Source organism: Typopeltis vanoorti, chromosome 1 (assembly GCF_054136105.1).
Source record: "Typopeltis vanoorti isolate ZY-2024b chromosome 1, IOZ_Tvanoo_1.0, whole genome shotgun sequence".
Classification (NCBI taxonomy): Eukaryota; Metazoa; Arthropoda; class Arachnida; order Uropygi; family Thelyphonidae; genus Typopeltis; species Typopeltis vanoorti.
Window position 1 is genome coordinate 180651431 of NC_143549.1, and position 18040 is coordinate 180669470.

At 36.0% G+C, this 18040-nt stretch overlaps 1 protein-coding gene across 1 annotated transcript in view; it reads right to left on the reverse strand.

Moving 5' to 3' along the window:
* The window catches only part of Megf8 (multiple EGF like domains 8), a 752012-nt gene that overhangs the window by 365585 nt on the left and 368387 nt on the right, over positions 1-18040 (reverse strand). The window contains exon 20 of the mRNA XM_090404705.1: positions 6763-7041. Coding sequence (XP_090260831.1) covers positions 6763-7041 — 279 coding nt within the window. The remainder of the gene's footprint in view (positions 1-6762; positions 7042-18040) is intronic.

Sequence of the window (18040 nt, forward strand, 5' to 3'; positions counted from 1 at the left end):
AAAAGAGAAAAATGTTCCTGGTCCAGGGATTCCCTTATTCAGGTGATATTCACTAATTTCATGTTATCAGTCTGTGATGTGCCAGTATTGGTAAGTGGTGATATTATTTGATCTATTCCAGATCAAATAATATCACCTTGATATCATCTCTAACCCTGAGATGGATAAGTGGCTGATAAAAAATAAAAAAAAATTCCTGCGAACAATCAGAAGAAGCAGAAACAGACTCAAAAAAAAAAAAAGGACAGTATTTCATATTTTACCAGAACAGCCCGCATTGTCTTCAGAACCAAACGGTAAGAGGCAAAAAATGTAATATATGCATTTGATTTTTGCAATATTCGCTGTGTATGTTTTGTATTGAATATAAATACAATAAATATTATAATAATATATCTCTCTATTACGATTTTTTTCCGAGGGGGACCATGAAATATTTTAATTTTTGCAAAGGGGGCCCTGACATCCAGAAGTTTGGGAAGCACTGCTTTAGGACACGCTGGAGCAACTTTGCTTTATAGAGAATAACATGAAATTCTTTAATCATATCACTAAATTTTTTCTTTATATTATATAGTAATCAACTGTTCTTTGTACTTTCACTTTCTTGGTTTCCCTGTATAATTGGTCATTACAAAATGAAATTAACAGTTATAGATATTTACTGCATAATTCAGATATTTTATTCTCCAATTTTTAAAGTAAGCGATACATTTGCTTATTTTTATCATTCAAAATATGTATATCAAATGCATCAAATGTGAAATTTCATTTCCTTTCACAATACAAATGAACTTTATTTCGACTTTGATAGCATCACCCCCCCCCCCCATTGCAACATTACCAGACACCTGAAAGCTGTTATGAAACATAGGTACAGTTTTTATTTCATTCGTGATTTTTCCATAATAATTGTTCCACATAACGTTTAATTTTTTCGACACACAAACTAAGTTTTGATTACTATAAATTTGCAAATTATAAATAAGAAAATATACATATTATTTCCCTATTATTATAAATCAGGAAGTTATGTGACGTTGGCTAATAGGGGAAATTAATATTTAAAAACACTGTCATCCTACAAATGCAATATCAGAATATGCTTCGAATGTCTGCTAATCAATCAGAAAGATGGAAAAACAGAACAAGGAATTTCTGCCTGTAAAATATTCAGTTATTGCACGGGGTACTTTAGTGTGCTGCCTTCTGGGCATGTTCTTTTGATCTAGTTCCCAGTAGTGGTGGTGGGGGAGTTGGTAATCTCCGTTAGTCTACAACTTGTTACTGGGCAGAAAGGAATATTAGAAAGTATACCCAATATACAATTCATTTGTGAGATGGCAAGCAAGAGCAGCAACAGCAATAGCAGTAATTTTTTTCAAGATAATTATCAAATAATTTAGAATTTTTCAATAATAAAAGTGAAACTGATCACTATAAATAAAGAAATCATTTTTGGCATAAATACTTCATCAGCCTGTAAAAGAAATGTCAGTTTTACTGTGTTAGGATATCTGAACAACAGAAAACGAAACAAGACATTCTTGCTTGAGGCAATTTAATGCAGCTTCTAGGAAACTTTCTGTCTTGTGTTTCTCAAAAGAGTAATCTAAGACTTTTAGTTTTTCCTCTAGGTAAGAGGATTATTGTCCAGCATTTCTAAGATGTATTTCAGAAATAGCAATCAGCTGAAATAGAAGATTTTTTTTTTAAAAAAAAAAGAAACAGAAATAACACAATTGAAATTCCTTTGTGTGGATTTTTACATGTTGAAAATACAGCATAGTATTTCTAAATCTTAGAATAATTTCAACAGACCGCTGATTTCAGATTCAAAGAAAGAATATACAGAATTAGAAGCTTCGATATACAACAATATTATTGCTTTATTTCTTTTGTCAAAACGGTAAACTGAAATAAGAGATTTTGAATACCGTCTGAAAGCTGTCAAAGCTATAGAATTTAAAGTAGTTATGCAACTCAGTTCCAAGACAGGAGGGGGGGGGGGGGTGCAGTAAAAAATCCTAAAAATGAGCATAAATTTTTAATCATTCCATACAGGATATCCTTCCTATTATATTTTCAACATATCTACAGTGGTTAAGCACTGGATATTATAGTAATGTGCATACTACAAAAAAAAAAAAAAAAAACCTGTTGCAATTTTCAGCAAAAGAAGAATGCGAAGAGTCTCTGATAAAATTCCATTAGGTATAAATTTTTGATACTAAAAAAAATACAATATCGGAAATCGAGTAATGCAGTTTATAATCATTTGTTGTTCATAAAAAAAAAACAAAAAAAACAATCGTTCTTGAAATTGAAATGTGACAATCCATATAAAGGTATTTTGCAAAGAAAGAAAGCAAAATGTCATATTTATTTCACTAAATGTTATTTAAAAATATAAATATTTGACAAAATATTTTAAACTTAAATAAACATTTGAAAATTTGTGAAAAAGAATCCATACTGTCAGTAAAGTGGAGGAAATTAACTATTACTAAAGTATATTCATTGCAAAGGCTGATCTATGGTCATTTCAGGATTGATTATTTATTTTGGCATTGTGAAACTTCTATTTTTGGAAAGAGACACGAGAAATAAATTGTTCAGCAAAAAAAAAAAAAAAAAAAAAAAAAAAAACGATCAAATATCCTAGTACAGTGAAGAAAATTCGAAGTAGCAGAGTACATGTAAAGACAAGTGACACAAAAGTCGCTCGACTACAGTTAATCCGCTAATGGCTCTCAAATCGCCGTTAAGGGATTAACAGCGGAGGAGGGTAAATACTTGATAAAAGATGGAATGCCGATGAAGTTTTGATCCATGAAAAAGTCTGGGGTAGTCTTGCTATTTCATCCACCTTGACCAGTAGGAGGGTTAATTAATAAAAAGCACAGCTTTTAATCCTATCATTATACCTACATGATAATTTTTTCTTTATTCTACCACACACACTGTATTATAATACTGATATTCCATTTAGAGATCAAAGAAAGTTTTTGTTTCTTTAATGTCTAAATGGAATATCAGTCTAAATGTTTTTTGTGTTTGTTTCATCAAAGAAAATTATGTTTTATGTTTGGTCTGCTACAATAAATATTTCTGGCTACAAACTTTCTATTAGTGAATTCCATATTCTTGGCAAAAGTCTTACCTGGGGATACTACCTGTTCTTTTCTTGGGGATATACAAGAATCTCATTGAGGTCAAGAGCTATCCTGAGAATTCAGTACACATTTACAGTACTATTTTTTTTCATCAAAATTAATTAACATAACAACATGCAAAATAAACTCCAAACAAGCCTGCTTCAAAGACTCTGAATTGTGCTATTTAAAAACTTCCTCTATAATCCTGACATCTACACTGAAAAAGCCAACAAGGGTTGACTTCACAAACTCTCTGCCAAATAGTGACTTAGTTCAAATACTACTCTAGGAATGGACATTTCTGAATATCTTTAGGTAGGAGATGAATTTCATCACTCATTGTGAGACTACTTTCCAATTTAAGTCCTACTTAATGAAGACCTGAAGTAGCTTGAAAAGAGTTTTATGTTTGAGAGTAGTACTTCTGGTTGTAAATAAATCAATAAATTTCTTTAACAGCAATGGTACACTTTTTTGAGAACCAAGGCTCAAAAAAAAAATATAAAAAAAAAAGATGGTGGCTAAGAATTTTGAATGGAATGAATAAGGGATGAATGCCTTCATCCCTTGAGGATGATTTCTGTTATTTAGTCTGAGCAGGTGTTCGGATCGGAAGAACTGAAACAGTAGTCAGACCATGGGAAGGAGGACTACGTCATGGAGGCCCTCCCAGTTGGCACTCTTGTAGTGCCAAAGGACATGAGACTGCGAACTGGTGGGTGTAGGAAGTTCTGCAGCAAAAGAGACGTATGAGGTTGTGGTCCGAGTTTCCAAGAGGAGAACTGAAAACCACAGTATACCTGGAAGGGAAGCTTGTTAGGAAGAGGTCAAGTGTGGGGACAAATTGGAGGAGGTGTCTGGTATTCTCATGGGAAGAGATTGATTATCTGAGATAGATCATTGCTGATGGTGAACACTTCAGCATCCCAGCCTGCTTGATTGGTACAACTGGAGAAGGGGAGCCAATATGAGTTGTGGACATTGAAGTCCCTCACTTAGACTGCAAAAATTTGAGCATTAGAGAAAGAAAGTTGAAGAGGTCAGAGTGGTGGATAGAGTTTGAAGAGAGATAGAGCAATCATATGAAAAGGGCAGGTTGGTTTGGTATAGAAATTTTGAGCCAAAGCAGATCAAGTAGCAGTGAATCAAGGATTTGCAGTCTCTGGCATGGTATGTCAGTTCTGACGAATGCAAAGCCACCCTTGTGGCAGAAAGGGCTGTGTAATGTGTAGTTCAGGCAGCTGAGGTGTACAGTGGCTGTTGAGGTTGCCAGTTGGAGTCCTGAAACAGTTCTGGTTTAGATGACTGTAGGTGGCAGTGGTGCACATCGTTTATATTGCTGTTTAGGTCACGGATGTGGTGAAGTGAATGTATAAACTTTTTTTTTTTTTGGTAAGAATTCATGTTGGTGGATTGTTTAGTTGGATTTCTGTTGTCTTTTATGATTTTTCAGGTTAAATTCTTAATGTTTGTCATGTGTTTTTTTTAACTATTTTGTGTGGGAGAATTGTTGATATCTGCAGTGAAAACAAGTTTCTTTCGGTTGTGTTTCATTGTGTTTGGTGAGGAAGAGATAAAAAGGAAGTGGGGCATGCAGTGAATGTGACAGATTTGGAAACACACCGTCCACACAGAGGGAAGCCGGTCTCCTGTTCATACGTGGCCTCGACAGTCAGAATATTTGGTTTCCCTCCAGTCACGAACTGGCAAAATACGTGGTCGGAGAATTTTTCGCTGGCTGATCAAGAAGCCTCCAAGTTTGTAACTACCTGGTTTGGTCCCATGAACTAACCAGCAGCTGGCCTGCTGAAACGTTTTATTGCTGTACCCTCGATTGTGGGAGGGTCTGGGCCACCCCACAATGAGATTTGTATGTTATAGTATGTATGAGAATGATTGGTAACTTATATGAGATGGTAAACTCAGGCAATATCATCACATTGATAACAATACTGTAACAGTACAGTGCAGTTAAAGAATATTTAAAAAAATAAGCATTACACTAAGAAAAGTGATAAGAGGATAAAGAATAGCTATCAAATAGACTGAAGGCATTTTGTAGTAATGACAAATTTCAAAGCTCATCCAATCAATTTAGAGTATTATTCACATTTTCACCAAGCTTTTTATTCCCAATGTGCTACAAATTATTGTAACTTTTAATAAATATATAATGTAATTACTGTAACCAAGGTAAGCTAATTATTCCTATCTTCACATGAAACTTCCTTCTACAGTACCTTTCACTCAATACAGTGTTTTCCAAAGTGTGGTTCACATCATAATAAATTTAGTTTAATCCTTTATCCAAGTGTGAGCAAACAAAGTTTGCACCTGAAAGAATCTTCAGGACTGGGGTAAGGTAGTACAACACCAGGCAACTAGTAGCAAAGGTGGACCAAGCTAACAACACTCCTATCTCAGCATCTCCCATAATGCAAAACACATCTCCTTGCAGATATGTATAATGTTATGCATTAAGGGAAGGGCCACTACCCAGACTAGTTTCAACCTTTATTGAGATCTCTTCAGTGGGAGTCAGGCAAAAACGTAGAGATACCAGGCAGAAGAAATAGCAAGGTCATCTCTACCTATAGGAGTTGCCAAAAGGTGTGCCACCTTTTTATTAAATTACTCTGGATTTAGAGAAAGATGTTGAAAGTTTATTTTTCACTTGGTTAGACTATAATAAATTTAGTTTAATCCTTTATCCAAGTGTGAGCAAACAAAGTTTGCGCCTGAAAGTATCTTCAGGACTGGGGTAAGGTAGTACACCACCGGGCAACTCGTTGCAAAGGGGGACCAAGCTAACATAACTCCTATCTCAGTATCTCCCATAATGCAAAACACATCTCCTTGCTGTTTAATGTATAATGTTTAATGTATAATATTATGCATTAAGGGAAGAGCCACTTGGATAAAGGATTAAACTAAATGTGGTTCACATATTTCCAGGGGTATGCAAAAGGTTTTTTGAAAGGCTAGAAGCTCTTTCAAAAAGTACAAGCCAAAATTTTGTAAATTTCGATTGCTTTTTTTTATATCTTTGTTGCCACATTCTCACAGATATGTGTAAGTCTATTCTGTAATTAATTTTTGAATAATTAAAAAAATATAACAGAAGTTTTGAACAAAGTATGTCTATTGGCACTTATCAGCTGATCTTCATTAAGGTTGCGTCTGGTTGATGGCACAATCTCATTTCAGCCACGTGGTTTCGAACTGTTTGTGTTAAATTCAAATAGTTCAAACTATGTAGTAGGAACTCTCTGCTAAATCTACTAAATAGATTCATTTAAAATGTATTTAATAATTAAACAATTTTTTTTTCACAGTTTTAATTTATTATAATGTAAATGCTAAAAAATAAATACTTTTATAATTATCCATGTTTGAAGGACATATTATTATAACTTCTTCCAAACTACCTTTGCAAAGGGGTATACTGGTGTTATTAAAATTTAAAAAGGGATACACAGGTAATGAAAGTTTGGGAAACACTACCTTAATATAAATAATGATGAGTTACAAAAATACCAAATTATAAAAAAAAAATTTAAAAATTAAAAAAAAAAGTCAGCCAAAAGAGCTTTGTGAATCTCACCTCTCTCCAAGTTGATGTGACTGTATCGTATGTGTAAACATCGTTCAGCTCCCTATCAATAGAAGAATAACCTCCAAACACCCAAAGACTCTTGCTACCAAGTGATGAAGATCCAGACAGTAAACTATGTCCCATTCGAGACAGTGGAGCAGAGACTGAATTTGGTAGAGCTACTGCCTCAATATCAAATAACATTGACCACATCATGTGCACTGGTTTTGCATGAACAGAACAATCTAGTCCACCATACGTTACATTACATAAACATCTGCCATGTATCTAGATATTACAAATTCAAAATTAGCAAATTAGATCTATAAATTCCATTTCTTTTATGCAAAAATTAACTTATTTTATGAACATAATACTAAAATATGCAATTTACAGATAATAACTAAATTATTATCATCATTATTATTCAGGTCTCCATGGAGTCAAAAGATTCATCGTGGGAGGTCCTTCTTAGGAAACACGAAGTCTATCATACCATTCCTTGAACTTGACCGTTCTTTCTCTAACCACTCTCTCAGGCAATGCATTCCATGGTTCAACCACCCTCCATGCAAAGAAACCACTCCTCACAGCTTCCTTTCATAACTTCCAGGGATGGCCCCTTGTCATCGCTCCTTCCTGTCATTCCACCAAGTAAAAGAACTCCCCAATGTCTATCTGTAACTGCCTCTCAACAGTTTAAAAGTCTCGATCATATCACCTCTCCTTCTTCTATGCACCAAACTCGGCAGTCCACATTCCCTCAGTCGATCCTCATAAGTCATATTGTACAGTCCTGAAACCAAATTTGTTATCCGCCTCTATACCCTTTCCATAGTTAATTTATTCCCTTCAAATCCTGGAGACCAAATTTGAGACAATAGTCTAAGTGTAGTTTGATCAGGGTCTTATACAATGGAACGATAACTCTTTTATCTCTGAAGGTTAGCGTCCTTCTCAGTATTGCAGCAATCCTCTGGGTTACCTTCACCACCTTTGCAATATGCTCCCTGAATTTCAGTTTTCTATCAATCAACCCCAGATTTCTTATCTCCCCTACTTCCTCCAGTATAGTTCCTCCGATTGAGTATGCATCCTCCCATCGATGGATCCCAAACTTCAAGACTTTACATTTTGCTGCATTAAACTGATATCCCCATTCATTTGCTCATCTATCTAGTTTATTCAAATCCTCTTACAGGGCTGCCACCTGCACTTACCGATAAACCTTCCCAGCTTCACATCATCCGCAAACAACTGAATATCCCCTTGCAATCCAATGACAATGGAATTGATATAAAGGTTGAACAATACAGGTCTCAGTACTGAGCCCTGTGGAACGCCACTTGCAACCTTCTGCTAACTTGATATTGCCCTATCATATACAACTCTCTGATGCCATCAGACAGCCAATCCTGAATCCATTTGACTAACCTGACATTAATTTATCCCCTTCAAATCCTGGGGACCAAAATTGAGAACAATAGAGAACGAAGAAGATCTCATTTATAATGCACATTTAAAATGTAAACACTGTTATTAAAATAAGACAGTGCAAAGAAACAAAAACAAAATTTACTTCTTGTGAATTGAGCTGGAGCTGGCTTGCATGAGCCAATTGTTAAAGTTTCAAGAATTTTGTGAGCTGGCTGTTAAACCAACAATCACTATAAAATGCAGAACAAATGCACTTCAATCCACAATGGTTAGCAGCATTTGAGCAATATGCTTATATATGGTGATATACAAAATACAGCCAGGTTACACTTATTTCAGCACCCCTTGTATTTCCTTTTCCCCTCTCCCTTTCCATATGTGGCAGTATGTATAGGGACAGTCCAACCCTACCCTAAGACAACCCAACAGCCATCTGGACATGAGAAATTAGCTACAAAAAACATTGACCAGCAAATGAACATAATGTTTCAGCTTAATGAATATAAATCTGAAGAGTGAGAAAATGTTTAACAATACATACATTTCAGATTTAATAATGATAAATTTATTGGGAAAATAGTTAGTGGGTTGGAATGCAACTTCATTTGTCAAATTGTGGTTGAATTACAACTATAAATTGATTATAGATACAAGAGCTCAGCAAAAGTCAACGAAAACATTTTGTGAGTATCAACTAGCTGTATGGAAATTATAATAAATAATGAACATTTTATCGAAATTTGATATTTTTGTATTTCAAAATTATGTTTCAGTAAACGTACAATAAATATACACACACCACATATTCTTGATTTTTTTTTATTTTTTATTTTTTAGTGAACTGGTTGTTAAATGTTTATCATCAGACCACTAGTTGAAACCCACAGGATGTAAACTGACCACATGGGTAGTAAAGTAAAGTAAAACTACGTATTCCATTCACGACTTGTAATTAATGACCTGAAAGGAAGCTGGCAATCCAGTCATGCATAAAGGATAGAAGGATGATCGTAAGATAGTAACAACTTGGAAAGAAGGCTACAATGCTAGACTGAATCAAATGCATTCATATTGAAATTATGGACTCTACAACCATGTTATAAATAACTGTTTTAATTTCCCGGCGTTTCGCTCTTCATATTAAGATCATCATCTGGAGCATATACAAATATACAGGACACGCTGAGTTACATTACATACAGCAAGCTAGAGAAACAATGATTTGATCATAGGTTATTCTATTGGCATGACCTCTAGTGTGAAAAAAAAAAAAATAATTATTTAGAAACAACATCAAGCTAAATTCTATTATATATTATGATAACATGAATAAACATTCATTCTTATAAACAGGGCTATTTTTAGTATTACAATTGTTATTTTTGATTTAGGATCCTGGATGAACTATAGTCCTGTTTATAGTTCTCTTAGAGAGGAAGGTTCCGTGGGTCGAATATGTGCTTTCCATATGTTTGGGATTTTTAGACCATCATTATTGTTCTGGGATGGTTGATAAAAATCTCACAGGCTTCCTTAAATTTGCATTCATACCAAGTTCTGGTGTGATGTAGACACCTAGTGCTTTTCCAATCAATTCTATGTAAGGTGTTCAAGGGAATGATCAGAAAAGGCAGCTTCACCATAGTCATTATATTTAATGTGTCATTTATGTTCCTTTTGTCTGATAGGAATTGTGCTTCCTGTTTCCTCTATATAGGGTAGATTACAGGTGCAATAAATACGGTATACTCCAGGGTGGACCAGCAGAGGGAGTGGGTTTTTTAGAGTTTTTTTATTTTTTTATTGAGATCTTGTAGAGAATTTTGTTAATAGTGTTTTGGATGTACCCATTTTTTTGAAAAGTATTGCTGATGACTTTAAATTCATTAAAGATACCAAGCTATTTTAAACCTGGTTTTATTCCACCTTTACCACGAGTTGCCTAAGACTTGCACTACGTGTGGGGTCACCCAGACTTGCATTAATTGCAGGTGCAAACTTGACTTTGTCTGTTTGCTTACTGGATGAGGTCATCCCTGGAAACTGTATAAAGAGGGTGTGAGTAGGGGAGTGAGAGGCAGGTTTTTTTCGTGCAGAGTTGTGAATGATTGGAATGCCTTGCCTGAGAGTGTGGTGTCTGCAAGGAGTTTGAATGTGTTTAAGACCCGGTATGATGAGATGTGTGTGAGATAAAAGGACCTCCTAGATGAGTCTTTGACTCCATGAGGTCTTGTTTAATAATAATAATAAGCTCTTTAATTTTGCAGGAGATTTAATGGTGGCTTTGAGGTTGTATTTTTGTAGTATTCTGTTTATTTTGTCTGATGTCCCTTTAGTGTAAGGAATGGTTATAGTTTTTTAATCATGTTTTTTAGAGTTTTTTTTATTTTTTTATTGAGATCTTGTAGAGAATTTTGTTAATAGTGTTTTGGATGTACCCATTTTTTTGAAAAGTATTGCTGATGACTTTAAATTCATTAAAGATACCAAGCTATTTTAAACCTGGTTTTATTCCACCTTTACCACGAGTTGCCTAAGACTTGCACTACGTGTGGGGTCACCCAGACTTGCATTACTTGCAGGTGCAAACTTGACTTTGTCTGTTTGCTTACTTGGGAAATGGATTAAAACCAGGTTTAAAATAGCTTGGTATCTTTAATGTATATTATACCCAAGGTAAAAAAAAAACTTTCTAGACTTTAAATTCGTCTTTCAGTGCATGTTCACTGGAGCAGATCATCAGAGCCCTGTTTTTTAGAGTATTAATGACACCTAGTTTTTCTGTTGGGTGGTGGTAGGAGTTTATGTGTATATACTGGCCAGTATGTGTTGGTTTCCAGTATACAGTGAAGGAAAGATTGCCAGAAGGAAGACGTGTGACAAGTGTATCTAGAAACGGAAGTGTGTTCTGTTTTTTCAATCTCAATTGCGAACTGTATGTATTTGTGTTGTTCATTTAGGAATGTGTCTAGTGTCTGGCGGTCATGGGACCAGATCACAAAAACACTGTCAACATATCTAAGCCAGATTTTGGGTTTTAAAGGAGAGAAATCTAAAGCATGTTGCTCAAAATGTTCCATATAAAAGTTAGCAATGGGGGGGGGGGGGAGATAATGGCAAGCCCATGGCTGTGCCTTCTTTTTGTAGGTAGAAAGCATTTTGCCATACAAAATAACCAGAACATAACACATGCGCAAAGAACGCCATTATATCCGAAGGAAATTTGTTCGGTAGAAGAAGGATTGTGTCATTGATTAGGACATTCGTAAAGAGGGCAGAGACGTCAAAACTGACTAATAAATAATCTTTTTCTAATGTAATGTCTTTGATAATGTTTACGAAGTCTTGTGTGTTTCTGATATAGGAGGGGGAATGACCTAACAACTCCTTGAGTGTTACCGCTAATTTCTTGGCTAAGTGATAATTCGAGTTATCTATCCCTTCGACTATCGGCCGGAGTGGTGTGTTTTCTTTGTGTATTTTCGGTAGCCCGTAAATTCTTGGGGAACGAGCATAGTGCGGAAATAGTTTTTTTACTGTATCTTCGGGCCATGTGGTAATTGACTTGAGTAGTTTCTCTGTTTTCTTTTTTATTCTATTGGTTGGGTTGTAGTTAACAAGTTGGTATGTATTATTGTCTGAAACTAGCCGATTCATTTTTTCTAAGTAAGTGGTTCAGTTTAAAATAACGGTGGCACTTCCTTTATCGGCTCTAGTTATTACGATGTTCGGATTTGATTTTAATGATTTTACCGCTGTTAATTTGTGTTTTGTTAAGTTGCTTGTTATTGTTTTGTTATGATTTAAAATGTTGGCAGTTTCTAAACATATTTTGTCTGCTATGTTATTTGGGATGAATCTTAAGCTTTTTTTTCAATATTATAAATAAATTCCAGTTTGTTCATCAATCTGGGTGCTACCGCAAAATTTAGACCTTTTTTAAGTACCGAGAGTTCATCTTTGTTTAAAGCGTGGTTTGATAGGTTCACTACGTTACCGTTACCTGCAGGCGATTGGTGGCTCCTGTTGTTTCTTGTTGGTTGGTTGTTATTGTTTGTCGTGGAGAAATTTGAATATGGCCGTTGGTTTTGTCGATCTTTTAGTCTATGAAATTTGGAAATTAGGTTTTCTTTCTTCATTTGAAGGACTGAATCAAATGCATTGGAAATGTAGAGAGCAGCCACTTGGGTTTCTCCCAACTTTTCCAAGGCTTTTGTCTAAAGGTGGACATGGTAATGGGAGAATGGTAGAATTCATATTGGTGATCACAAAGTAATTGGCAAATCTTAAAGCAGTAACTTTTCCATTATTATTGAGAGTACTGAAGTGGAAGCAACACAGGGATAGCTTGATGATTGACTTTAACCTCACTTGGTAATGGGTTGGATAAAAGCTTGCTTCCAAACTGTTGGCTAGATGCCAGATAAGTATTAGAGCTGCAGAAGAGAGACAAGATGGATGTTGCTTCTGCAGAACAAGCTTTTCTTGTGGAAAGGCTTAGACGTTGGTTATGAATTTTTTACTAAATAATTTGAGGAAATTACAACATCAACTAGGATATACATTAAAATAAATTTTAATATGCTTCAATTTAATGTACTTCATAATAATCACCAAAGCTGATAAAGGGAACGCCACAGTACTGCTTAACCAAAAGGATTACACAGGTAAGCTGAAAGCTCTATTGTTAGATCGGGCTACTTACCTCCCTATTGAGTACAATCCCACCAACTCACAAATTAGAAAACTCCACAGGCTCCTTAAGAAGGTCACTTCTTGGCCTGTGGAAATCACTAACAAATTAAAACCATTTAACTCCATACCCGCCCCCCCTGTATTTATGGACTCCCAAAAATACATAAGGAAAATGTGCCATTACGTCCCATAGTGGATGGCATTGATTCCCCCACATACAAACTAGCTAAACATTTGGCCAAAGCTCTCTCACACTATACTGGCAACACACCTTCACACATAGAAAACTCAGCCCACTTCAAAGCCAGCATAGAAAACGTTACACTCAAACACACTGACATAATGGTCAGTTTTGATGTCTCCTCCTCCTTATTCACAAATGTCCCACTCAAAGAATCTTAGAGCTAATCCAAGCTAAATTTCCTCCCGATATCATATCATTTCCTCCCAGCCCTATTTCAGTTCACAATGAACTCAGGCTATTTTGTTTGGCAAGGAAAATTCTACAAACAAATAGAGGGGACAGCCATGGGTTCTCCACTCTCCCCACCCTTGGCCAACTTTTATATGGAGACGTTTGAAGAGAAAGCCTTAAACTCTGCCCCACAAAAACCAACCGTTTGGCTTCGCTATGTTGATGATGTGTTCGCTATTTGGCCATATGGCTCCGATGCACTCCTCTCCTTCCTAACACACTTAAACAACCAAAATCTAAACAACCAACATCCCAGAATCAAATTCACCCTGGAAGAAGAAAAAAAACAACTGCCTTCCTTTCTTAGACACACTAGTCACCCTCCAGCCTGATGGAACCTTGGTTTTCTCAGTCTATAGAAAACCCACCCATACAGGCAGATACATTCACCAACAATCCCACCACTTCTCCTCGCAACAATATGGAGTCATTAAGACACTACACAACAGGGCTAAACTTATCTGTTCAAATGACAATGCCCTAACCACAGACCTAAACCACATTCTCAACACTTTCTCAGCCAATGGCTTCCTCCACCTAAAAAAATATTGAAACCAGTAAACGACAATCCCCTCCCCCCTCCCTCACAAGGATTACTCTAAATCCATCACAATACCCTATATCCAAGGCACCTCAGAAAAAATTGCAAAAATCTTAAAAAAACATGACTTAATTTCTTGTTACAGACCATATAAAAAATTGGCGTCCCTTATCCACTCTACTAAAGACCAACTCCCCCCCCCCCCAGACCTACCTGGTGTATACCAGGTCCCTTGCAGCTGTATTTCAGAATTTCAGAACACAATGACTACATCCGGTTTCACCAATACAGCCACTCTGGTCTTGCTGACCATGCACTGGAAACCTGCCATAGAATACGGTGGAAGAAAGCCATGATAATACACCGTAGTAAATACAAATATGAAAGGCTTCTCATGGAATCAGCTTCAGCCCTAAGAAACATTCCAAACCTCAACAAATTTGGCTGCATGAGACTGCCTCAAATTTGGGAAACCTACATCAGAAGACCTTCAGCCCAATCGCCCAAGAATACCAACATTGCCTGCTAGGAGGCACCATCAGGACTTTTGGAGAAATAATAGCCTCCTGCTTCTTCCTCACTTACTGTTTGTTGTGCCTGCATGCACATGTCTTGTTCTTCTTAAGTTTCTTGAAAATGGCAACGTGACATTGCCGAAATATTGAAGTATATTAAAATTTATTTTAATGTATATATATGACGTTGTAATTTCCTTAAATTATTTAGTAAAAAAAAAAAAAAGCTTTTAGTATAACTGGATGGATACCATCAGGACCAGGGAACTTGATAATATTAAGACCATCCATCCATCCATCTGTTTACTGGACATCAACAGATGGCGTATGGTCACTCAGATGCTCGATGATGTGCCACACCAGTCTCGCCATGTGGTCCTCTGAAGATCCCTAACTCCATCCATCCATCTCACTGATGAAATACCTCTTCTTTTTCCAGGAACTTTATGTTCTATTACTGTTCTGAGAAGTCCTCCTCCCATCCTTTCAATATGTCTAAAGTATTTCAAGTTTCTTCTGTCAAATCCTTAAGGAGCCTTAAAGTTCTACTGATCCTTTCTAGTACCCATCCATTTGCCACCTTTCAATATATGATATCCTCAGCAGATTTCTGTAACACCACATCTCAAAAGCAGCAATCCTTTTACTATCAGACTTCTTTAGGTTCCAAGTCTCACATCCATAAGTTGCTGATGGAAAAACAGCTGCATCCAAAATTCTCAACTATGTTCCTGATAGATCCATCTTTCCAGATTTTAGATAAGTCTCTGATTGCTGTTTTAGCCATTCCTAATCTTCTTCTAATTTTTTCTGAACAGCAATTCTTCACATTAATAATGGACCCTAAGTACTCAAACTTGCTGACTTCATCAAGTCTTTCTCCATTAAGGTACACTCATTTTCTCAGGAACTTCCCTATCTGTATTTCCTTTGAGAACCATAATCTTTGTCTTACTAGGCTTGAGTTGAAGTCCTCTGTTCTTACTGATCTCGTTTCTTTGTCAAGAATTTGTCCTAGCTCTTCCCTGTAATGAAAGAGAAGTACTGTGTCATCAGCATACCTCAGATTACTGATCAATGTACCACCTATACTAATTTCTGTCTTGAGTTGAACCAACAATACAACATGCAGACTGTAACTAGCTTTTCATGGGTCTTGTACAACATTTTATTTTTGACCTTCCCCTTTTTGGGAAAAATTAAAAAAATAAAAAATAAAAAATATGATAGAAATAGATCAGTTCATTTTTAACTTTAACCAAAAACATTATGGAATTGGCCCAACAGCAGCAAAATTCAAAATTTGAAAATTAAAATATGATTATTTTTTGAAACCCATTTCAGACCCCTTTCGTCCTAGGTCCTGTGCACCCATTTCACCTGCCTAGTTATGGCACTGGCTACATGCATGATGTCCTCGGCATAGATACTAAACAAGTGAGGAGAAAGTATATATCCTTGCCTAACTCCCTTTTCAACCTGAAGCCAATGAGTTAATCCAATACTCATTCTTACCATGGCTTCTTGCTCCTTGTACAAGTTAGCTATCAGCCTGATAGTGTTTTGAAAAAAAAAAACCATTCTTTTCATTACTTCCCACAGTTTTACATGATGAACACAGTCAAAAGCTTTAGAGTAGTCTATGAAACACAATTACCATAGGGAGTCTAAATTCTTTATGCTTTTCTATGATCTGTTTAAAGCAAAGGATCTGATCTCTGGTACCCTTACCTTTCCTAAAACCTGCTTAGTCATTTCAGAAACTTTAGCTTCAATCTTAAAGCCTCAGTATTTTTCTATCCTTCTGATAAAAGATCAGAAGAGGCATACTGCAGATAGCTTGTGGAATAGTGAGAGGAGATTTGGCCCTGATCATCTAAACAAGAGCTGGAGCAGAACACTCATGCATAGAGATCCACCTTATCTTCAGGAGATATTACCATTGTGCCATCAGAGAGCGAGAGAGAGAGAGAGAGAGAGAGAGATGGAAACAAAGATGGGCAAAAGTTAAGTTCACAGCCTTGGTGAGGGACTGGAAGGCTCAAATGCCAATGAGTGTGAGTTTTTACATTTAACTTAAATGTATATATGCAATCAGAGAAGTCTGCGATATGAAGTTTATCTGTCATAAGTTTCTATATCTGTTTCTATATGTGTACAAGGGTGGTCTGAAAGATTCTTGGCCTTAACCATAGATGGCAACACTATCGGCAAGATTTTTTTTTTTCTAAGTTGGTAGATCCGTCATAAGCATCCATGCGAAATTGCAAGTCATTCTATCAAATAGTTTGTTTTAACATGTTATCTGTATCCCTTGAAATGGATAAAATTGAGTATCGTGCAGTTATAAAATTCTTTGTAAAAGAAGATTTAACGCCAAAAGAAATTCATTCGAAGTTCATAAAAGTTTATGGGCACTCTTCTCCTTCGTTTTTGACAATAAGAAATGGGGTGCCGAGTTTAAACGTGGCTGTACCAGCTTTGAAGATGATTCACGTAAAGGATGTCCAAAAATTGTAATACTAGAAATCACTGATCAAGTGCACAATATGGTATTATTGGATGATCAGCGAGTCAAAGTGTGTGAAATGGCTGAGAATATAGGCATTTCAAAAGAACGTGTAGGATATATTTTGCATGAAGAATTGCAAATGAAAAAGCTTTGTGCAAGATGGGTGCCACGCTTGCTCACAGCAGATCAAAAAAGCACTCGCATGAAAATCTCTGAATAGTGCTTGGAGCATTTTAAAAGAATAAAACTGATTTTGTGCATCAATTTATTACTATGGATGAGACTTGGATTCACCATTACACACCCAGAATCCAAACAGCAGTCAAAACAGTGGACAGAAGTTAGTTTGTTCAGCGCCAAAAAAGACAAAGTCGGTTCCATCAGCAGGAAAGGTCATGGCATCGGTGTTTTGGGATGCTAAAGGCATTTTGTTTATTAATTATCTTGAAAAGGGTAAAACAATAACCAGGGAATATTATTCCAATCTTTTAACCAGACTAGACAAAAAAATTTGTGGGAAAAGACCAGGTTTGCAGAAGAAAAAAATCATCTTTCATCAGGACAATGTACCTGCCTACAAAGGTGTTTTGGCAATCGGAAAATTAAGGGATCTGAACTAAGAATTGTTTTGACATCCACCCGATTCCCCAGATTTGGCTCCCTCTGACTTCTAGCTCTTCCTAAAACTAAAATTCTTCTGCGTTGGTCAGCGTTTTTCTTTGAATCAAGAGGCGATTGCAGCTATAGAGGGGTATTTTGCAGATCTTATTGAGAACCACTGCAGGGACGGGATAATGGCACTGGAGCATCACTGGAATAGGATTGGTCTTGAGGGAGATTGTGTTGAAAAATAAAAATAATTTTGAAATTATAAATTCGTTTTTTCTTTGTTAGACCAAGAACTTTTCAGACCACCCTTGTATTATAATTCCCCTTCAATTAGGTGGAAGATGAATTTCATTGCTCAGTGTGAGATCACTGCCCCAATCACTGGAGATCTGAAGTGGCTTGAAAAATTTCCATGTATGGTTAACAGACTATAGGTTTGAAAATAAACTACATGGTGGGGGAACATAAAATAAATAAATAAATTATTTTCCAAAATTTAATAA